The sequence below is a fragment of the Ammospiza nelsoni genome, chromosome Z (genome assembly GCF_027579445.1).
Source record: "Ammospiza nelsoni isolate bAmmNel1 chromosome Z, bAmmNel1.pri, whole genome shotgun sequence".
Lineage (NCBI taxonomy): Eukaryota > Metazoa > Chordata > Aves > Passeriformes > Passerellidae > Ammospiza > Ammospiza nelsoni.
The window spans coordinates 56,922,748-56,947,191 of NC_080669.1; the positions used below are offsets into that span (position 1 = coordinate 56,922,748).

A 24,444-nucleotide genomic window follows, 5' to 3' on the forward strand; every position below is an offset into this window, starting at 1 on the left:
GGTGGTCTTTACTTGAGATGAGGAAGCTGGAATATTATATATCAAAGCCATTAAAAAAATCTCTTTTTTAGGGGTTATACTTTGCTATGTTAAGTGATGTGATGTGTGGAAGCAATTGGAATTTTCTCTGCTGGTGTGGGATCTTGCAGTAGCAGAAGTAGCTCCTTGATGGGAATAGAAATCAGATGGTCTTCTGTTGGCTTGTGCTCATGCCTGACCTGGTCGAGGATGTTGGCTGATATCCTCTACTGAAAGAAGAGGAAAAAAACCCAGAGAAGAAGAAGTTGAAAATCTCAGAGGGAAGAGACCGTAAAAAGAAAAAGAGAGCGAAAGAGAAAAAGAAACAAGAAAATTAAGGGTGGAACAGTCTAGTATGTGAAACTTGTGTAATTTTCAGTGCTTCTAATATCCTCTGCTTTTGGAGGAGTGGTGCTGATTATGTGTCCATAAGTGTGTGTATATTTGGCTGTGTATATTATATATATATAACATCCAACAGAGCACAGCATGACATCTGTACTTTTGGAAAGATAGATAGATGAAGGTTGGTCAGGGTTTTTTTCAAGTTTTGAGGGATAAAGAGAGAATCTTTGTCTGTGGTGGATTTTCTGTACTACTGAATCCTGCACTTTGTTGGGAGGGGAGAATGCCATACAATCCATTGCCAAATTCAATCAAGTTCCATGTTTAAAATAGTCATAAAGAAACAAAACCTTGCCAAGTCACAGTTTATCCACACCTCTGTTGTGAAAGTCTTATAGTAGCCTCCCTCCTACAAACTGCCAAGTGGTAATGGTGAGTGCTGCCCAAAATTGCTGGTCTTTGCTAGATGCTTAAAGTCAAAATCAGGCCAACCATGGTTGTTGTAACAATTTAATAACCCATGACTAAGTTCCAGATCCTTGACCTACTTAATTCCCTCACACAGGTGTGGACTGAGGCCTTCCTTTATATTTTGAATTAGTGTTTTGGAGTGCAGGTAGAGGGCCCTGGCTTCTGCAGGGAGGCCTGTTTACACCGTGCCTCCCCTCAGTAGCTTTTGAAATGCCAAGAGGAGAATGTACTGCAGGAATCTGCCTTGTGGGACAGGAGAAGTGTGGGAACCATCCCTAGATTACAGTGAGAGTAAAAACATCAATCTTGGCCAGTATGGAGCTTGTGTTTTGTTAAGAGAACAGAAGTATGTACAGACACTGACAGCAGAAACAGTTTCATCTGTTTCCACTTCTAAGAAAAGCATTTATCCAAAAGTAAAGCCTGATACCCTTCCATTGCAAAATACTGTTTTACTATCAGCAATTTGCAATTGTGGCACTCTAATTACTTGTGTTTTCAGCTTTTCCTGCCTCCCTTTTTGTTTCCTTCCTTCCACTCTCCCTCCCCTAGCCCTGTCCCCTTCCCCTCCTTTTTTTCTAACAGCTTAGAAGCAGAAAGGCAAATTTGGTCAACCATAAAAAACAAAAAGCACTTCAGGTGAGAAATCAAGCATGTAAAATTTCAAAAATTAATGAGCCCCTAAAAACATGAAAGAATAATAGAATTTCATGGAAGGAGTGGCTTCTGATTTTGCTATAGTTATGCTGTACTTAGCAGGTCTTCTTTGTCCTCTCTATTATATAACAAAAAAATTAGGTACAATCAGGTTGCACATTACCCTACTGACAACACAGTAGAGTTCCAGAGAAAGCTCAAAAAAAAGAAAGAGAAAAAATAATAATTGGCTACTGGCAGTGCCAGAACAGGTTTCTCAATGAATCTGTCCAAATTTTCAAGGCAGCTTATCAACTGTGGCTTGAAAACATCACTTAGGTATTTTGCTTAAGTTAATAGTTTCAAATTCTGTTTTAGCAACCACTTCAGTACATGCAGCTTAGTAGTGCAGGTGGTGTCTTTTTGATGCAAATAAAGGATAATAAATTGGAGGCTTTTAAAGGTGGAACACAGTTGTTCATATATTGGATGGGCTTTACCATGTTACATGCCATTAGCTGCACAAGGCCATAATAGGTAATAGCAAAAATACCCTGGATGCATCATTGAAAACTAAATATTTAGCGCATTTCTTAAGTTATAATTAATCCTACATTTGACTGTACTTGGAATTGAGAGTAAACATTCAGAGTCTCCATAGGACATACTTAGCTTCTGATGAAGATATTAATCTGAAACCATTATTTCCTCACTTGGAGTAAGCAGAACAAAAGAAACTATACTAACTACTGAGTAATTATAGCATCGTAAAATGTTATGAAAAAATTGCAGGGTTTTCACTAATTCTTGTTCTCAGCCATTCAAATTGACTGTATGGCTGAAATTTTCCACAGCTATGCTTTCTTTAAGAGTGATGACCTTCTTTTTGGTCCACGTTTTAAAATTTTGGGTTTTTTTTTAGCAAGAAAGTAATTATGCATGATATAAATATGATCATTCAACCGTTAAAAATAGCTAAAGTACATAGAATTAGCTGCAAAAATCTAGTGTAAAAATAATTCTTACATGACCAATGCTAGTAATAAAGCTGTATGTGCTTATAGAATCATAGAATCATATAATCATAGAATATGCTGAGTTGGAAGGGACTCATCAGGGTCATGGAATTTAACCCCTGGCCCTGCACAGCACCATCCCCAGGAGTCACACCCTGTGCCTGAGAGTGTTCAAACACTTCTTGAGCTCTGTCAGGCTGGTGCTGTGACCACTGCCCTGGGGAGCTGTTCCAGTGCCCAAACACCCTCTGGGTAAAAAATCTATTTTAATAGCCAACCTTTTTCTAACCCTCCCCTGGCACAACTTCAGGCCATTCTCTTGGATCCTGTCACTGGGCACTCAGAGCAGAGATCAGGGCCTGCTCCTCCTCTTCCCCTCTCAAGGAGGTTGTAACTGCAGTGGGGTCTCCCCTCAGTCTCCCCCAGGCTGAACAGACCAAGTGACTTCAGCTGCTCCTGTTCAGCTTCCCCTCAAGGCCCTTCACCATCCTTGTTACCCTCCTCTAATAATTCAATGTCATTTTATACTCTGGCACCCAAAACAGCACACAGGACTCAAGGTGAGCAGGACAATCATCTGCCTTGATAGCAGAGGTTAAGACTTGTAAAAGAGGATGAATGTTCATTTTAATGAGCTTGTGAACAATATGCATGGAACATACATGGTGGATTGGATGATTAAAATAATGAAAATCTGAGAAAAGATTTGATGCATGTGTGTGAGTGCCTAGCTTGGTTGGATAATAGAGTCATGCTTATTGTGGGCAATTAACAAGGCTTCATTGAAAAAAAGGGGAAAAGGAATCCTGAACCTTTTTAAACTGTACAAGGCTCTGTGTGAGTACTTCAAAGCTGAGTAAAGCAACTGGTTCCTGACCTGTATCCTTCAAGGGTAATCTAGTATTATCAAAGATATTGCATTCAATGGCTGGGAACTAAGACTACATTTATGAGACTGAAAAGCTCTATATTCTCCCCTGTTTAGTTAATTGCACAATTTGGGTGTATTAGTCCACCAGTAATGTAATTAATTGGATAATCTCAGCTCTGCACACTCAAACTGAATTAACCATAAATTGCAATATGCTATGTGCATATCTGCTTGTAAGGATACATGCTCTCTGACAAAAGTAAACAATAAGGGCTTCTTTTTGTTAAATTCAGAAATTTCACTTGAACTGAAAGCATATCCCCATTTCCACGGACAGACTTATCTGATAATAAGTGTCCACTCTTCTCAAGAACAGGATAATCAAGAGACTCCTGGAAGTTACAATTTTGGTAGAGATGACAGATTTTAAATTTCTTCTTCGATGCCATGCAGTGTTGGATTCATCCAACCTATCTGTTGCTCCATACAAGTTCTGCAACAAGTCTAAGATAATAATCAGGCTCTGTCTGCACACACCACCCACACACACATGCTCTCACAGTAAAGAAAACATAGCTGACTAGCTTAGGAAAAAGACTGCATTTTCTAACAGCAATTGACATGTGAAATAAATTCTGTCTTTAATAGCAATTCCAGTTAAGTGTCTCTCTCCCTCATTTCTTGAGTCAATAAGTAGAAACAATTAGCTTGTTGTCCTTATATAAATATCATCTCTAGCTCTTCAGCAGGCTGAGTTATCAAACTTCACATTTTTTAAACTTGTAATTCTTACCTTCTACAAGGTAAGAATATCCTTTGGCCTCAGGAGACCTTAATCCCAAAGTGTTCTTTGTAATTGTCATTACATGAAATGGAGACTCAACAGACAAGAAGCTAAAAAACTCAAATGCTCCTAAGAGAAATATATTTCAAAAGAACGCCTGAGTTATAAAAGTTGAAATACATATACATTGCTAGTTCCATCTTGTAACTGAGTATAAGTCAAAGTGACTCAGCTCTGGCCTTTGTTTAAGCCATCAGTCTTGCCAGCAGTGGCTGTGGGTGCATGCCCATGAAAGAACAAGAACAGGGAAAGTGGTGTGTCCCTTAATGACTCTCCCAGACTCTCTGTATTTTCAGGTGGAGGGTTTCAGTATTTTCAGGTTCAGTACTGGGTAATCCTTAATACACATCTCTTCCAATTACTTATTTGCATTCTTTATTCTAAGTACTCTCTGCAGCTACACCATCCTTTGTCAAAGAGCACAGACCTGACCCCTCCTGCATAAGAAACCACCACCTTCTTTTGGAATTGAAAATGGCTCCAAATATTTTTTTGTTTAGATGGCCATTAATTCTTGTAGCAAAAATGATATAATACAGTCAATTTTTACTGACTCTTTGCATGCCAGTAATGATTTTATAGTTTTGGGATAACATCCTTAAACTGTAGTTTTTAAATGTAAATTCTTTCTTGCATGGACGCTAGATCATTCTTCTTGCCATTTTCATTATTTTTCCCTGGGTCTACTATAGTCTTTTAGAGGTGAAAGCATCAGTTCTGCAGCAAGAATACTGATGCTATAATAATGCAAGTAATTCCTAACATCGATTTGCTTTTTAATCACTGCCAAACATTGAGTTTACTTTTTCTTTTAAATTGTAATGGTAAAAACTAACTCTAAGTGGTAACAAATACATTATTTCATGCATTTATTTAGGTGTATCACTTAATATTGCTCCCCACCAGTAACTTCCAACCAGACCATAACAAGCTTCTTGTAGTTTCTTTTTAACAAGCTGCTCTACCTTTACATGGTGCTGTTTCTGGAACTGAGCAGACCTTTGTGAAGTCCTTGACCTTTGTTGTTCCTGTGGGGATAGTGAATGTAGGTACATTGTGGTACCTATGACAGCCTAATGAATCATGTGTCGGGTTCCGAGAAACCTCTTAGTGCTGCATTAGGAGTGGCATTTTGTGACAGTTCTTGTAAGAAATGTACTCTCACAAGAAAGTGAAGGAAAGCTTCCATTACTGGATTTATAATTTATATTGTATCTAAATGAAAATTGGACCCAAACCAGATGGTTTGTTACTTGTAAACAAATTAGGTATTTTTGTAGAGAAATATTTTGTGCGTTTAAAGTCAGTTTTAAAATTAGCAATTTGGTAACCTTTCTTAATTGTTCTTTCTTAATTGTTGTCCTTCTCCTTTTTCCTATTAAAATTTATCTCTTTTTTAATATCTTTCTTTTTATTTAGTAATTATCTTTAGAAATCACTAAGCAATGTATTCTTATTTAGACTATACTATAGTCCTGTGCACAAAAGATGAAGCATCTCCATAGTAATAATATAAGGCCAAAATGGGCTGTGATTGAACTTTCAATTATTAAAATAATGGTAGCTTTTTTTTTAAATTTAAAAAAAAAAGTATGATAGAAATATTTGAATTTGGAGATTTTGATTCCATTACAACTTAGGTCCATGAATTTATCTCATAAAAACAGGTAACTGGTTCACTGCAATCCACTGTATTTTTCTGCATTTTAAAATGAAATGATCCTTTGTACAAAGCTTAAAGAGAGGAACTAAAAAAATGTATCCTTATTATAGAGGTAGTCACATTGGAAGTCACTTAAATATCTCCTTATCTTTAATTAGTGAATTAAAGGGGGGGTGGTTTGTTTGTTTGTTTGTTTGTTTGTTTGTTTGTTTTTATCAGAGGTGCAGATAAAGTATAACTGTAGTCCATATTCTGGAGTACTGAATCATGAATGAATTATGCAGCCTGTCAGTCTTGCAGAATACATGCTGATATACCACAGCATGATTTATTTGGCTAATGCTGAAAAAGAAAATTGGTGGTTTTCAAATATCCGTGTAAATTATGTCTAAATTGCAGTCCAAGTATACAAGGCTGAAAGAAAAGTTCTTAGAAGGAACTATACTGAAGTTTTTAAAACTGGAAATAGTAGCAAATGGCCATTTTAATGTGGAAATGGGCAGACAATCACCAGGTGGTGATTGGATTATTGTGTTTTAAGATGATTTTCCTCCACAGGTGTGACATGGTAACAAATGGTGTGCACACTCAAAGCTGTTTTCCAGAGACCTAAGACAATGTGGTTTGATTTGTTGAGCTCTGGGGAGTGTTTGCCCTTTGATGTATGCACATTCATGGTGTACATGCTGCAGTGAAATTGTCAGCCACTTCCACTGCTGTTCCCCATGTTCAGGAAACTTAGATCATGGTCCTATTGGTGTTTGACATGCTTTATTAGCAAATCCATCCTGAGCTGAGACGTGCTTTGACAAGTCCCAGATCTAATTGCTTCCGATAGCACAGAAAATAATACACAGTACTTCTCAGTAGTTATGATTTTGAACAGTCATGTTACTGCACCTACAAGACTCCTTTGTTGTAATTGTTTAATAAATATTTCAGACATGACAGTTCTTTCATGAGTTCTGCAAATATACTAATCCAAATAAAGGCCTGATTCTTAGTGCAGCAGTTGTCTTTCATATAAAGCGAGGCAAGCAGTTTCATAAAAGTTCCAAACTATTTAGATGCAAACTGGATGCTGTGAGAGAGGTAAAATCCTGTTACAGAAAAGTAAATCCAGTCTGTGTGTGCTCCTGTGCTGTTCAGGCATCTGAAGAGCGGAATCAGAAAGGTTTTTGTGGGCACCAGGTCCAGTGCAGTGAGAGAATAGCAGTTGTCCTGCTGAGACTAAATTCACCCACTGCCTTGCTCTGCCCAAGACCGTGCTTCCAAGTGTCTGTCATGTCTCAGTTTTTAACAGACCAAAGAATTGCTCAGCTGCTTGATACCAAGGTGGTGCTTGGGGCAGTGGATGCAAAGAGTCAAGCACTTTTTTTTTAAATCTTCTTGTAGTTTCTGGTGAAAGCCAAGAGACATTGCCATAAATTGGAGCCTACCACAACATGTTCATTTCTATCAGATCTGAACAGGCTATTGCAATTAGAGATAGCATTGCTGATTTTTAGGAGGTTCAAAATAGTAATAGTAACATACTTCAGATAACTCCTGAGTTAGGTCTTCTTTTGTAAATATGTTCTTTTAATGCTAAGCTTGCTTTGGCTTGACAGGTGTCCTTTTTGGTAGGACATGAAGAAATTCTGGTTTATTTAGCTAAAACCAAATGATCATTGTCCCTAGTCCTTGAATTGTGACTACTAATTCATTACAGTAAAACAGCAGAATTTAAAATATGTTCCTCTGAACTCTTTAGAGAATAACTGAAGATAAATGAAAAATAAGTAAATTAAAATTCTTGATGCAGAGCTGGAAACTACATTGTTTCTCTTAATTCAAGATTAGGACCTGGCACCCTGGTACTCCAGGGTTCTCCGTTTCTTCTTCATTGACCTCTGCAAAACAAAGTCACGGCATTCCATAATGAAAGCATGGGAATGTGAAAGGGGAAAGCAGAGGGCAGGATGCAGCCAGGACTCCAGTAGAAAACATATTTCAAACAACACAGAGATTCACAGTACAGACATGCCCACATCCATCCCTTTCCTGTAAATTTCATTAATGGCGGTGGTTGAAAGTGAACATCTTTTCCTTGAGTTTTCATTGTGGAATTTAAATTCAGAAAGCAGGCTAAAGGCTTTTGAAGCAAATTTGTTTGGAACCAGAAAAAATGCTGTGAGGGGCATTAAATACCAAAGGTTCGGTGTTGAGGGGGCACACTTTTAATGTGCCACTGTCCATGAAAGTCATCACAAAGATCAGAGTTGTGACTCACCTCCAGCAAGAGGAAATAAATATGCCATGAACTGTTTGATGCAGAAGCAAATGCATGTGCCTATTTTTATGCACTCAGTTGCACATTATAGTAGTAACAGCATACAGAAGGGTACACAGCACTTTCCATGTATAAATCTGTAGTTGCCTTTTAAAAGCATGTGATCTCAAAGGCAAAGACAAGGAGAGCAAAAAACAACAGAGCACCAGATCTGTTTTGAAGGTACATTTATGAATGTAATTTCCTGTTGATAAACCAATGATTTAGGAAGGTTAACCTAGTTATAGCTGTGGGAGATAATCCAAGTTTAATTTTGCACCTCAAGGCAATCCTAAATCCTTGTTTTACTTCCATCCTAGTGCTACTTGAGCAAAAAAAGTTGTACATTACTTTGAAACCTGCACAAAACTCTGCCTAATCTATACTTTTGTATTGTAACTGTTCTCTAGAAGATGCAATAAGGAAATGCTTAAAATCTTTTCTCCAGAAATTTTACTGCAGTAAAAGTTGAAACACAGAATGGTTTTTGATACATGATGAAAATCTGGAGTCTCCTTTACAGATCCGGAATAATCTTTTGAAAATCTAATCTCTTTTGATGAATCATTTCTATGTAAAGGATTAAATAGAAATGAAAATAGAATTAAAATTTTTGAAATTATTATAAATAGACAGATAATTAAATATAGCATAGATATGGATGCACAAGGTGTTGAATTACAGTTGTTTCATTTAAAGATAGTGTCTAACGCTGAAAGAACTTAATATATGATACTTGTAGTGATTAATGAGAATCTCAGAGATGAGTGAAATTAAAAGCTGGAGCAAAATGTGGTGTCTGACACTGTGAGTACAGGTACAGACTTCCTGGTAGCTCCTGGACTGAGTTCAAGGCAATATTTTTATCTGTCCCCACCGCCTCTTTCACAATACCTTTTCACAGTGCTGGCTCAGTAATGGCACTGGATCCTAAGACAGCCTTGGTAGTAGTAGAGCACTGACAGGCAAGGAATTCCTTGAAAAGGATTTTCATCTCCTAGCTTGTTCTGTGGAGTCTGTGTTAATTTTCTTCTCAATAAATCAATTTTTCCTTTCCCTCGCTTGTGAAATGCAAAAAAAAAATCCATGCTTGGTTGAAAGGATACAAATGAGGTACCCTAAAACATGAACAGTTGCAAATTTGTGAAGTGATCATTGCATGTTTGTGCACTCACTGAAGCAATGGGATGATTGCTACACTACTGAAATATTCTGTAGATAAAATAAACCACCTGTGTGGTATCAATTTAAAGAAAAGCCACATTCTTTGTAATTAGCAGTTTTCACTTTAGCCTGTATGGCTGTCACTAGATCACTGTGCAACTGAAAGTATTATTTTTGTAATGTCATTAATATCCCTTACATGTATTAAAAAATGAAGTTTACTTCATAGTGAGAATTTTTTCTTTTACTAAGTTGAAAATCAGGAAGCAACAATGTATTTGTGTCTATTAAAAAAGTAAGAAAAGAGCAGAATTATTGAGAAACATTTGAAAACTTTGCATTATACTATGGGAGTTGTAAGAGAGTATTTGGGAAATGCAGGTAATACAGATATCCACAATCCCCAAAACAAAAATCCAGAAACTCAATGTACCAATCATTGCCACACATTGAATAAACACTTGTGTATTTATGAAAATGCAAGTTTTCACTAAGACTAGAAAGTCTTCCACCCTGCAGGGTTGGAAATGAAATAGTTTATGCTTTTTAACACCTGGCGGAAAACAGGTTCACTCGTAGAGGAAGAGAAATGCTGTCAGTATTGCGTGTGGACAGCTTAATTTATATAACAGACCTTGAAGGGAATTAAGAGGCAAAGGCATCTGTAGAGGAGCAGAAATGGAGTGTATGTAGCTTGCTTTGTCATTCTCTTAATACCAGATACGTTCTTCATAATATTGATACGTAGAGCAATGGGACAAACTTAGAATGTGAGAAAGAGGTTAATGCCCTTCCTGAGCCATTATTTAAAGTTCATGGCTGGCCTATTTTTAGGCCACCATGTGAGAAGATGTTCACTGAAAATAGATACAGATCATGTGTCCTTGCAGAATATAGAACATCAGGACATTTCATTTCCAAAGAACATAATTGGGACTTGGAGCAGAATCTTCTTTCCTCTCACCTCTTTGCTTGGAGATTATAACTTGGGTTATACAAGCACACACTCTTAGTGAGTTGTATCAACCTCTAAATAAGATAACTAAATCTAATTTTAAATATAGTTTCTAATAGGACACATTAATTAGCTACACTTTGATTTTTTTTTCATTTAATGTACAAGACATAGTGGTATGTCCAGTACACATACCAATACATGTGTGGAAGAACATATATATGCATATGTGTATATATGTATATACATGTTTATACATATATATCTATATATATATAGCTATACACACATATATACATGCCTACATACATATACATACACACCTATATACATGTACTCTGGCACATACATGCAAACACATGTCCAGGATGTCTGTGTGAGAAGAATGCTGTGTTTAACCCTATTGATACCTTTGCAAAGTGCTAAGTGCATATATTGCATTAGGTACTCTGATATGGTCTCTTTTCTTCTGCTGTCGCCATATATCTCAGCACTTATTTACTATGGCACCAGGCTACATTTATAATGTATTACCTTAAAATGAATTGTTACAATTGTTAGGGGTCCTCCTATGATATAAAATCAATATAGATAAATTTATTAATAAAACTAGAGATTAAGATATAGTCTAAAGATAATTTGAAGAACTTTCTGAAGAATAAATTATAGGAATATATTTCTTATGGAAATAAACCTCAGCCTGTCTTTAATTCACTAAGTGAACAATTAAATTGTACATATAAGTTAATTAAATGCTACTAATAGTTAAATACATTTTAAACTTTGAGCAAGCAAATGAACTGAAATTTTTTTGAAAAAGAATATTAAAATTACATAAAGAACTGCATAACATGGCTGCCTGGGTTCATGGAAGATGCTAATGGCAGATCCTGAGTGCCCTGCTGTTTTCCGACCCCTTCACTTTTAATGCATGTCCAATCCTGTAGTGGAAGCACAAGCACAAGTATTTAAGGCCTCAGTGATGGCATTCAGAGAGCAAAACAGAGTAACAGCTGTAAATGTAGAGAGGAGAAGGCTGTAGGCATCTTCCCTGGTTTTTTTTTTTTTTGTTTTTTTTTTATTATTATTTACATAGCTGCTTCTTCTCCATTTTCTATAGAATAAGAGTTTTCAGAATGTAAAAATGCTGAAGATGTCCTGGTGCATCCTTGATATGTCAAGTCTTGACTGTGATTTGGCTCCTAGTTGTAAAGTGACTCTGTTACTCAGATGCCATGCCATTATTTAGTGTGTCTGCCTACACACTAAACACTGGATGTTTAAAGTCTGATGCATTATTTTTACTCTAGCTGTTATTACTAATACACATTGACTTGTCTACTCCTGCCAGATTTCCTTCTCTTTGCTCCACATGATCTGCTATTGAGGCTGCTTCTGCTGTCACCATTTGCCCTCCTCAAATTTTTTCCACTCTTTACAACTCCCTTGCAATTTATTCATCTCTTTTCCCTGCAGCTACCAATATTAGCCAAAGTGGTACTCTCAAGCAAATTCTGTCTTGAGGGCTGTCTGGCTGACACTCTGCTAAATTATTCCCAGAAAATTCATCTCCATTTTTATGACCTGCTGATAACTTTTCTGGAGCCAGCTCTCTATGTCTCATCCTTACAAATGAGCATCATCCTCATGTTTCACTGTAAAGCAGGTCTCTAAAATCAGCACTTTCAGTATTTTTCTACTTCTGCATGCTTGAGCTCTGGTGCAGTGGCCTGAATGTGGGTCATGGACTTCTTACACCTGTATTGCAAGTTGCTACTCACAACATAAGATCACTGAGCCTTTGCGCCTGATACCACTCCAGCATCTTTGCCAGCCGTTTCCTTTAGAAGGCAAATTCAAATGGTATTACAATTAGCTTGCCCCAGTTTACATTGCAAAGCAGTGACGAAGGCCGAGTTCAGAATTAGAAAGGGATTGTGCATCCTCCTTATCTTTCTTTTTATATCCTTCTGTTATATATAGCTGTGTACCTCTCTAGCTGGCATTGTAAATATTCTAGCACGTATACATGCAAGCATTCAGAGTCCTGTCACACATTTATCTAAGAAACCTAAATAATTCTCATTCATTATAAAATATCTTTTTCTCACTTTAAAATGTGGAATATACATGGTCTAACAATGTCTAAATTTTGTGTGTTAGGTAGAGTTAAGACTTTAATATTTCTTGCACATAATATAATGTAGGCCTTTATTGAGTAGTTACTAATCAAATTAGATGCAAACTGAAATGTACTTAAAAACACTAAACATAATTTCAGAGTGGATATTTCAAGTTCAGCTAACTTGGATTTATCCAGTATAATCAGTAAGACTTAATTTAAGCCACTTAATAAATTTATAGAGAGAGCCTTTGAACCAATAGGCTTTTAATTCATTAGAAGAAGAGTAAGTGTTAACCTAGCAATTAACAAGATAACAGTATTTTTCATCCAGAGCTGCTCAAGAGCTGTAAAATAACTCAGTGAAAAAGTCACTACTGATTTTTAAATAACTGTTTTCCTGATTGTTGTTGCTACTGTGTCAACTAAACCATACACATAGGGTGTAGATAAAGAACCTTCTCTTGGGAACTGTGTTCTTGCTCAGTTTTGGCCATCTAGGTTGCAGTACATGGAGGACAGAAGAAGGGAGGAGAGGACAAAGGCAGAGTTGGAATGGCAGAAGGAATTACTTGCCTGTTTCAGAGCACACATTAATGGATGCATTCACAGCTTCCATTTCTGATCTTGAACAAACAAGAGCAAATCAGAAATAACACAAAAAAAATTGTACCCACACCATAGCTTTCCATTTCTTTTAAGGCATATTTATGTTTTCCCACTGCCCAAATCCTTGCTTCAAACTTTGTTTTAGCCCCCAGTCACCCCTGATAGCTTTAAACACAGATTTCTTCCTCCCTGCTTTCATCCACAAGTTATTCTATGCATGGCATTCCTTTTCTCAAGTGAGAGAAACTCTTCAGGCTGGCCTGCATTCTAACTGTGTGTTTTAAAGAATAAAGCACCCCAATCAATATATTTTACCAAATAATTTACACAAATGTAATTCAGGCTGCCTTTGTGAAACTCCACTGTGTCCTCTTTTTCTTTCTCTCAAGCACAATTACTTTACCTTGCTATCAGGTGAATCAAGCACGGTCCTGAGAACAGCAGCACTCTTTCCAGCACTATTCTAAAACAAACCCCCTTTTCTTGTGGTGATCAGATAAAATCTTACTAACTTTGGTGGATACTGGAGGTAGTCTTCATTGAGCAAAGCTGTAAGTAGAATTGAACTATTTTTTTTTTAGTATGTAGTATCAAAAAGTAGTAGCTGCCACACAGATGACATAGAAGGTAAACTGAAGGATATTGATTGGTGATGGCAAGTGGAGTTTTAATACAAAGGCATAGTAGTGGAAATGGTTTCCAGAACCATTAAATCAGTTCACCAGCTGGAAGAGGTGACTGGAGGCTCCAAAGGCATGGAGAAGCAGTGCTGCAGTGAGCAAGCAAACTGGACAGAATTTTGTGATTATTAGCAGAAATTTCTCCTCTTTCTTAATCACTAAAAGTGATGTTTAGGAAAACATGAAAGTTGCTTCATTCATTGTGAAGCAAACATGAAATCTAACTTGTGCCACTTTTCCATGCACTAACGCAAAGTATGGATAGTCATATGGATACCAACAGGATACCAACAGGTAGGAGTTTTTCAACTTCATATCCCTTAGTATTCATTTTCTGCTGCAGTGTTAAAGTACATGAGTTTAAATCTGTATTCGCATTGGCTTAATGGGCAACTTCAATATTTAAAATTCCTGATAAACAAAGATTTCAGCCTTAATTAACACCCCCCTGATATTATTTTTTAAATACTGTATAGGATTAACAAGTACAACATTCCAGTGTACACACATACAAATGGGAAGGAAGATATTTAGTTACTCAGGGGCAAAAAACTGAAATAGTGATTGTTAAATACTTTTGAAAATTGCAGCTTATTTATTCAGTTAATAAGACAGAAAAGTCTCTAAAGCAACTGCTGTTATGGTAAAGCACTAATTCCACATGACCTTCTTTAATAAACTGTGGGTGTTTTTTCCAAAAAGCATATACAGAAAAAATTTGTTCAGCAGAATAGTTTAAAGGGTAAAACCTTCAAGAAGTAGAGACTGGTCAAATGGACCAAACTTTAAGTACTTATCTCAATTATCAGGACTTCTTAGGCTTTTGAAATTAGACTGGCTATCTCTCTTTTACAGGCTTCCTTAAAACATTGGCTGTGTTGCTGCTCCCATTTTAAAGCCTTTTGTCCTTTTTCCAGCTGGAAAACAAACTTAAGCAGCATTTAATATATCAGAACATTGAAGAAGATGAAAGCTGAATTCCTTTTAAAAACAGTTAGAAAATGGATAAGCAGTTGGATGAATGAAAAAGTGGGTAGTGTCTTTTTTCTTTATTTTTCTCTTTTCTAATCTTCCAAATATAATGGACAATCCGAAGAGGAGCTTGAGATGCACAAGACTGCTTTCTCTTAAGCTCCATTAAATCAATTAACACACTGGGAAAAAGATGGATATCTTTCATCAGAGTGCCTTTATTGGAGGTTTGGTTGAACCATATTGCCTCAAAAGGATTATTCTGTCTGCATTTGAATTTAATGCAATAATAATACTGAAGCCTAAAAAATGCATATAAAGAGTTGAATAGAAAATTCTAATCAAGAAGGGAATGACAGAAAAGTATGCAGAAGGCCAACATTTAATCAACTAAGCCAAGAAAATATAATTGGTCAAATCTTTATCCCTCCTGATTGCAAATGCATAAAAAAGATTCCTTTCTATTCGAAAACAGCAATACCATCTACCATATGCTCAGTTTAGGGCTGACTTGTCTTAATCACAGTTGAAAAGAGCTAGACAGAAAAAAAAATCCTGCTTTAACTCAGTCCTGTCAGTCTTGGTAGGATCAGAATTTCATTCATTGTTTTTCTGCAATGCCTATGCATTCCTTCCTTCATTGTGCCTGTTTATCTCACAGCTGGATGGCAAATTTTCTGCATTTGGATATGCTGTTTCCAGGTATATACTGGGACTCTTGGGAGCTGGAGGGCCTTGAAAATGAAATAGACAGGCTGGTCGCTGGTTTTCAAGGCAATTGAGATTCCATGGACTCTCTTTGCCCTAGAGATCAAAGGCTTTTTTCAGGTTTTGTGCTTTGTCTTTGGGTCAGATAGGTTGGTACCTCAGACCAGAGTATTCTTGGGCTTTAAAATATGTAACGACAGGGGCTACACAGGCTTCTAAAACAGACACAAGGAATATCCAGTTCTATTGACAAAATGACAAAATACCAAATCCTGAAGGAAAAAGAATAGTGTTTCTTGACACAATTCTAGACATACTGGTGAAGAGTTACCATGTTTAAAAGTAAAATTTAAGCAGAGTCTCTATGTTGAAACTTATCAGTGTAATTGAAAAATGGAAAGTTGAGGCAATCCCATTCAAAGAGAAAAAAAATTTACGTAGTTGTTTTTACTTACATGAAAGGCCTCTGAGCAAAATTTATTTTTAAGTCACACACTCTGTAGAGATGATAAAACAGAATGTGTCAAAGCAATTTGAACAACTTCAGGTGCACCAGAAATGAAGAATATTGCATCCTATTGCCACATGTAGATTTTCTGGCATTTAACAAGTTGTTAGATAATGATGTAGTCATTCCCTCAGTGGGATACTAATCCTAGTCCTCCTGACTGCCTGCTGTCATAAAACCTGTGAGAACTTAGTATCAGTGAGATGCCTCCTTTCTGCCAAACTCAACTGTAATTGACCAATGAGTTAAAAAATTACAGGAAATCATGAACATATAGACAATATAGCTCCTTAGAAGTGGGCTTAAATATATCTAACCTGCTCAAACTAACCCAAATCCCTAAATATAATGCCTATGGTTCTCTCTTAATGATGGGTGAGTAATTTTTCATTTGCAAGTTATTTCTAAGGGAAAAAATACTTTTCTCAGTAAAGTGATTTCTTCCTTTCAATGATCAGGAAATTAAGACTGATTTAATTTCACATCCTTTTAAAGCAAAATGTAAAGGAACACTTGGGAAAAAAAAGGTGCACTGTTACAGTTATACACTAGATTTTTGCAATAGTATGTAGAAGTCCCATAATAAAGTTAACTAAGCCATTTTTCCAAATGGCCTACACATAGGAATAACATAGTTTGTTGATGGAAGTAGTACCTTTTATTAGCTCAACTGGATTACTGAGAAAAAGTAAAGGACTTTTCAGGCAAGTAAAAAAAGTAAAGAACTCTTCTTTCAAGAACTTTTCCTTTTTTAAGGCAACAGGATTTTCCAGTCTAACTACAATCCATCTAAAAATGTTCTGGAAAAGAGGTCCTAAAAAATTCTAGAGATGCCATCAGAGAACTGCAGTCACAGCTGGGACAGCCTTGTGACTGCTTCTATAACATCTTGAGATGCTTCAGAGAAGCCATCAAGAAATATCGAACCCACACAAAACGATAATATCTGATGCTTTAACATCAGTTTGGAAAAAAATCCAGAAAGGTCAGGATGAGTAATAAATCCAATATAGTACAAAGGAGCAGAAGCCAGTGTAATTTCCTAACCAATCTCTTATATAAAACAGACCATTGCATCTCTTAATTATTGTGTAAGAGACCAGCAATTGGAATAGATCAAGACTTGCTCTATCTAGGTCTGGTTCATTCTTGCTCTTTAACCATTTCAGCTATATAATGCATTCCTAATCCCTTTTTCAAACTTCATTTGGTATTGTCTTCTGTGATCCTTTCCTCAGGCTTCTTTTGGTATTTTCTTTAAGTAGAGGTGAGCCAAAATCTCATTTAATGAAGATATAATATTGGGCACCAGTCTAGCTCCAAAGAGTTAAAAGAAAAATAAGAGCGAAAGATTTTTCTCTATACAAAATGTCAACTCTTAATTTGTCAGTTTGTTCTTTTGTTACCTTTCTTTTAAAACTCAGAACTTTTTCTCCTAGTACCTTCTGAGCTACATAAAACACTTTCATAATCTTTACTGTTTCTTTCTCCCCAGGATGATATTTAAAGTAATACACAAGAATCTGAAATTGCAGAACTGCCTGTGATTAAGATTCAGGGAAATGTATTTTACTGCTCCGAATGATCTCATATTTAAATAAAAGAACACTTTAAAGAAAAACAAAGCACTTAAAAATGACACATTTCTTTCTCCCTCGGTAATTTTCCACCTTCTAACATCTTAAATAAGGGAAGTTTGTACTTTAGTGCAAACTTTCACAGAAAACTAATCAACAAAATGAATGCATTACTAGGAATAACAGCTGAAATTACCTCAGCAGGGTGGTTTTGTAGCTATGTTGGTACCTTCATTAGGCAACTCAGGCTGAGCAGGATAATGTGTGTGCATACATGGGTATATCCAGATACAGGTTACATAATGTGACAGAAAAGTGGGCAGAAGATTGAGCCATAAGAGGACATGAGATTCCATGGGTGAAAATCCTCTTTCAAAGGTATGTTTTGTTGGGATTCCCAAGATGTGATGAATTCCCTTCTGGGTGGGTAGGACTGGATCTGCACAGAGGATTCATCCAGGTCTGAATTCTCCCCTCTCTATACTAAAGATACGTTAGGGATAACTTTTTTTTTCCAATTTCCCTTTTGTTTACTTCATCTGCCCTACTTTTCAGCTTTCACTCCAGACACCTATTCTCCAGGTTTTGTGTTCCTGTGTTCTCACTTTTCTGTAATTTCCATTTCTCAACCTGTTTTTAAAGTCAAGATTCCTGCCTTCTTATTTTTTCTCTTTATTTTTTTCTAGGTCTTACTGTTCCTTCTTTGTGTTTTTTCGCATTCTCTCTTTCATAGTACTACTCCACCTAAGTCTATTTTACTCTTTCTTCCTAATCTTGACTGGAGCTGAACTTTCTACTCTCCCAGCCTTTTCTGTGCTTCCCCACCAGCTTCTATATAATTTCCAGTCAATTTTTGCTTTCTTTAGTAATTTCCTTTCTCTGCCTCCTGGGCATGCAAGACAAGCTATTCACTTTCAGAAGCAGAAAACAAGCAGCAAGCCTACTGAAAAGTCCCTGAGCAAGACAAGACAAGTAATAGCTGTTGCCAGCATCAGTGGAGACGGCAGCGAGGCAGTCTCACGGGGAGCAGGGGATGTAGTCTGGGGCTCCACATGGGATGCCACCACACTGCTGGCAGTTGGAGAAGCAAATAACTTTCCTTTGGGAGGGAGGTGATGGCTGGAGCATTACTAATAAATGTAGAGTTTAAACAAGAAGGAAAAATAAGCTCGTCCTCATGCCTTGGAAAGACAGACAGTTGGAATATCATTATGATACTTATTGCCTCATAAAAAATATACTTAGAGGGTATCTTGGCATTGCCCTTCTTAACCTACTGACTCAGCAGTATTCACAGATTTGAATGTCACCAATATGGCAGTCCACGTGCTGCTACTTGCAATAATTTTTGGATTCAGGCAAACACAAGACGTCCTGCATCAAATTTACCATGTTTTTTTTACATGGGAAACTAGTTTGTATGGTGCTCACTAGTTTGTAGTGAGACATTTTGTTCAAATTTACTTTTCTAAGTCCCACTAGATTTATTTGGAAAGGATGTTGATTGCTCAGGGAAAGGTGGTTGTTTCTTCACTCTTCTCACTCTTAATGCACTTGCCTGTTAGTTGCCTCAGTAACAAATGTCTTCCCTTCAGAGGGGAATTTCTACATCTTTCCCAGATGCAAGGGAACTGATTTGAAGAACCCACTATGGTTTTGTTGCTTATGGTGTGAAATTACTTGAACTTCCCCAACACGTCTACAAGCAGGTTATTATATTGTGGGACAGGGAGAGGAAAAGAATTTGTGTGATCCCTGGATAATTCTATCTGAGCTTCATGCTCAGGGTTGTTCTGCATGGCATATATGGGATATATGAGACAGCAGATGCATGGGAAGTTGGAAGAGCCACTTTCAGCAGGAATGCAGTCATGGGAGTGAGAGCACTGGTAGGTGGACTGCGTCCTTTACATCATTCTTGAAGTATTTAAGAAATGCTAGGGGCACTCCACAGACAATAAAGGCATATTTAGTTTTGCAAGCAGTTAAGTGACTGCTGGCTGTATTTTTCTTTTATTTGCTCTGTCTGCATTTATATACAGATGATTATATTTGCTCTTCCTGTCATGTTGGGTTTGCTACCTCAGTAGATGTTGCCTGCCTGAGCCATTCTCAGTGTGCAATATTGATTAGTCTCAGATTTTCAATACAATGTTAAATCTGTAATGGCAACTGACCGTGTTCATTTCCCAAGACAATGTAAGGTCTGCAAGAATGAGCTTGAAAATATTTCATAAATTATTCCTATGGTTTTGTTTTCTTTTTATTTATTTAAAGCAAGTATGACATTATCAGCTTTTTTTGGTACTAATCTTTTCATGCAGATGAGCTTACAGTGTGCTCTGTAAAAATAAATGCAGTTTCTTCTTGGTAGGAGAAATCCTTAAAGCCCTAGGAGAATAGTAGTGCTTTCTGCATTTAGGGGCCTACTTTATACACATCTTTTTAACAGGCAGAAATGTATGTTTCTGTGTTTACAAAATTAATTAGAAAAGGTGCAGGAAATTTTCCTGTTGATTTCAACTATCTAATGTACTATATATTTATATTACCACTAGATATGTTCAAAACAGAAAGATGGTGTAATTTTTGGAAACATAGGGCTTGCATAATTTCATCACTTAATATAGTTATTGCAACAGCCAGTCTGGTTGTCAAGCAGTGTCATTCCTATGTAATTTTTACCTTTCTCTCACATTGTCCTCTTAAACTCCAATGGGAATAATAAATAACATGTGAAAAGTCACCAAAGGAAGACAACTTTTAACCTTAGAAATACAAGTCAGACTGCACTTTTGTTTCAATCACTTCTCTAGAAACACATAAAAATATGTTATAAAGTGACCACAGAGACCCAGAAAAGTCCAATATGAGCATAAAGAAATTCTTTATTAAGAAAGCAGAATGTCTTTTTTTCAAAGCCCATTATATTGAACATATTTACTGACCATTATTATCATGATGTTTCCTTCCCATTTTAGGAGATTGTCAACTTCAACTGTCGGAAGCTGGTGGCTACAATGCCTCTTTTTGCTAATGCAGACCCAAATTTTGTGACTGCCATGCTAAGCAAACTGAGATTTGAAGTGTTCCAGCCTGGAGATTATATTATCCGAGAAGGGGCCGTGGGTAAGAAGATGTATTTCATTCAACACGGTGTTGCTGGTGTCATCACCAAATCCAACAAGGAGCTGAAGCTGACAGATGGCTCTTACTTTGGAGGTGAGTAGAAAAAATGAATGATAACACTGGAGTGAATACACTAAACCAAAACACATACAGATAAACAAAATACATACAGATAACAGATTAAAAGAGACTTTTGAATAAGTTAACTAAGAGTGAGTTGCCTAGACTATTCAAACTGCAGTGAAGTGTGCAAAATGTTTCTGAACAAAACATTCAGAGTCTGATTACTGTTGTGAGGACAGCTGTTACAAATGCAAAATGACCTTCCAGAATTTTGAAGTTATTTTGAATTAAAATCGCTGTTATTTAACAGAATATATTTAAATAAAAATATAATAATTTACATAGTTGTTTTATAGCTTTTCAAAGGCAAAACTGACAAGATTAATCTTTAAAAGATAATGAAATATTTGAATTATAAATCTGGTGGTAAAAATCATAGTAAGAATTGAAAAATTAACAATAAATAGAAGAGCATTCTTTACATGGGATATTTTGCAATTCATTCATATTTTAATATGTTATTTGTGCTTTTTCAATGAATTTTAGCACACATCAGTGTTTATCCTGACAATATATACTAAGAGAAACTGGACTTCCTATTTGACTAGGTAGCTCTCTAACAGATGTATATTATTATTAAATAATATAAAAAAATTAAATCATGCATTACTTTTAATCCTAATTAAACTAGTCTGGTAATCCTAATGAAAAATAGTTATTTGCTTAGATGAAGGCATCTGAATATGTATATCTTGATGAAAGCAATTGCTTTTCTTACATATAATAATTGACAATACAAAATTGTTCCCTGTGACTGTAAATTATCTTTATGCAATGGAATAGGTGTCTGCTTTCACAAGCAGGCTGGTTTTCAGAAGCTGCTTGAATATTTGTGTGTGTACCACTGCTGCTCATGAAAATTACTGTTAGCTGGTCAGTGTATTAATTTGCTGCTGAATTCCATTAATGATGCCATAACTGTCCTTTCAGAAAATGCTCAATTGACAGCCTAATCAGTGCCATTTAGTTGGTAAAGAGTAGGGGGAAGCTAAGAAAAGTGAATTGGGCTCAGCATTTCAATTGGGCTATAGAGTTACTTAACTAATCCCATTTTAGAATAATACGCTAAAGCAACTCCTACTGATCTGGCCAGAAGACCTTGTCACTTCGAAGTAGCCTCTGCAGGGTGATTTGTATCACCAGTATTTGTAGAAGCACTTTGGTAAAGAGGTCTTGTGCTTATCCCACAGGATTAAACTGTAGATGCTGAAGACAGGAGATTAAGTAGAAAGAAAAGGTAAATGCTGAGGATGAAGAAACAGAGCAACCTTGGTCTTGGTCTCCTCTATGCTTAGCAGTGCCCTAGTTTATGAAAATGTCTTTGCAAGAGCCTGCGTGCTGAATCTGGCCATAATACTCCTCTGAACTAGCAGAGGATCAGAAGAGATTGCACATAAAAGTATTTTACATAACTGTCAGCCTGTTGTTGAAGTGCAAACAACTATTTAGCTCATCCTATTCAACTGCTACCCTTCTTAACAAGAATGCAGACAAAAAAATAAGCTACTTGCAATATCCAGACACTACAGGAACTTACTATACTGCATACCAAAGCACTTTTGCTCATCCAAACTGCAGCTGGGATGAGACAGGTGTAGCAAAAATGGGTGGTAATGCATCCAAAGCCTGCTGGGGCAAACAGAAGGTAATAGCTGCTGCTGTGGCATGGAGGGGTGAGGAGAGGTGAGAAAAGACAAGTGCACAGGGAGACAGGAAATGCCCCAAGATCCAGAGTGATGTAGCTCAGACCTGTTGTAGAAAAACACCATATATTGCGAATTTCCAGAAGTGTATCTCCAGCTGGGGAGAAGAAAGACCTGTCTGGATCAGAGGAGCTGTGGATGCCCTATCCACAGATAAGTTCAAGGTCAGTCTGGATTGGGCCCTGAGCAACCTGATCTAGTGAATGTCATCAATGGCAAAGGCATCGTAACTAGATGATCCTTAAGGTCCCTTATAACTCAAACCATTCTATGATTTTATAATTCTATGACTGCAGCTGAAAAGATAGAAAACAAGCTGCAAATCAGATATATGTGAATTTAAAAGTTTGGGATTCTCAAAGGAGAAAATATAAAATAGTTCTAAAATTGTCATCTCTCTGGAGAATACCCACTTTCCCTGAAGTGTGTATCAGAATCTGAGTAAAGCTTCCTGTCCAAAGCAGACACAAGGAATATTGCATAGTGATAAAATAATAAACTGGAAGTCAAGGCTGCATTAAAATCCTAAAACAAATAACCCCTTTTTTGCTTAAAGGACACATGATAAATCCGAAGCTCACGCTATGTTTAAAATGCTACTTGTAACAACTGATCTGTATAGCTCCCAGGTCTGACACAATACATCAGTATCAACACCTGAGCTCCCAAAAGCAAGTAAAGGGCATACAGGTGACAGGGTGCTATACTTAAACAGATCATTTTTTAATTTTTTAAAATATCTTGTGTTTTGAAACTTCCTTGTCCCAGCTCAGAGATGCTAACTTCTGTCTGTTGGGTATGTCCCAGAGCTGAGTTACCTGGGGACCTTGGCTCTGGAGAGATTTGCAGGCTCACTTCCAGAACAGTGGAGGGTTTCACCAGCATCCTGCCTTGGATTTGGAAAACCGAACTCTTAATATGTAAAATATTTCTGTGCTAATAACATTATATCAGGAAAACAATTTAGGTAAAAAAATTTACCAATAAAAAAAAACAACAACGCTTAAGTTGTGGGAGAACTGGAGATTAGTGGGAAAGCCAAGATTTAAGAGGAACCAAGGCAGAATCATGAGTATTTGGGAGTGACTTGAATGGAGACTGTTGGGAGAATGAAAGTTGAAATGAATGAAATTAATGAAACCAAAAGTTGCAGTAAAAAAAAGAGGAAATATCTTGAGGTTTGAGGACTGATGTTGAACATTTAAATTCTCTTGCCTGATCTTTTTTTTTTAATTAAAAACAGGCTTAGATCTGGTTTAATAGGAAACCAAATAAACCTTACAGTTGATTGGTAATTCTTCTCAAAAAGAATATGCCTGGATAACCACCAGTGGAATAGATTAATCAGACTACACCTCTGCTGTACACTTTCTGTTCATTTTTGAGGGACTGTCCTGGTTGAGGGCAAATTTGGGAGAAAACCTCCAAAAGGCCCCCCCCCCTCCAGAAAGCCAAGCCACATGGCCCCTTCCCCCAGCCAGATCAGGAAAAAATTTCCTCAGCGAGAAGTGGGAAAAAATCTTTTTATTTAAACAGGCAGAGCACTCCCCAGCACACAAAATGAACAATACCAGATGACAAAACTCATTTGCTGCTCTGAAGAGATGACAAATTCAGAAAGCCTCTCCTGTGGGTGATCTCTCTGTTATCAATCCCTCCGGTGCTGGCAAAGGCCGCTGCCCACAGCAGGCCCCGGTGGCCACAAAGTGCAAGCTCTCGGTGTTTCACTGGGTCCCGGTCTGGAGCAGGTTAAAACAGTTCTAAGAAAAGGGAAAGAGAAAACCAGTCCAGGGAACTTCTCTGCCTCAGCCCGCTGAACTAACTAAAGAGCAAAGGAGGGTCCTGTTCTGCCCTGTCTGTGCCCAGACACTACAGTGGATTTCTGTGTTCAGCTGTATGTGGAATGAGTGAAGTCTCTGATAACAAACTCCATGCTTCTTCTCCCCGCCTTTCCTCTCAGAACCAGTCTTGAAGGCACAGAATACGATATCCAGCATTAACATCACCCTAGGACAGGGA

The 24,444-nt window shown here is 37.0% G+C and overlaps 1 protein-coding gene across 1 annotated transcript in view; it reads left to right on the plus strand.

Annotated features, from left to right (window-relative positions):
- HCN1 (hyperpolarization activated cyclic nucleotide gated potassium channel 1) overlaps nt 1–24,444 on the plus strand; it is a 189,504-nt gene that overhangs the window by 149,122 nt on the left and 15,938 nt on the right. The window contains exon 6 of the mRNA XM_059492479.1: nt 20,452–20,692. Coding sequence (XP_059348462.1) covers nt 20,452–20,692 — 241 coding nt within the window. The remainder of the gene's footprint in view (nt 1–20,451; nt 20,693–24,444) is intronic.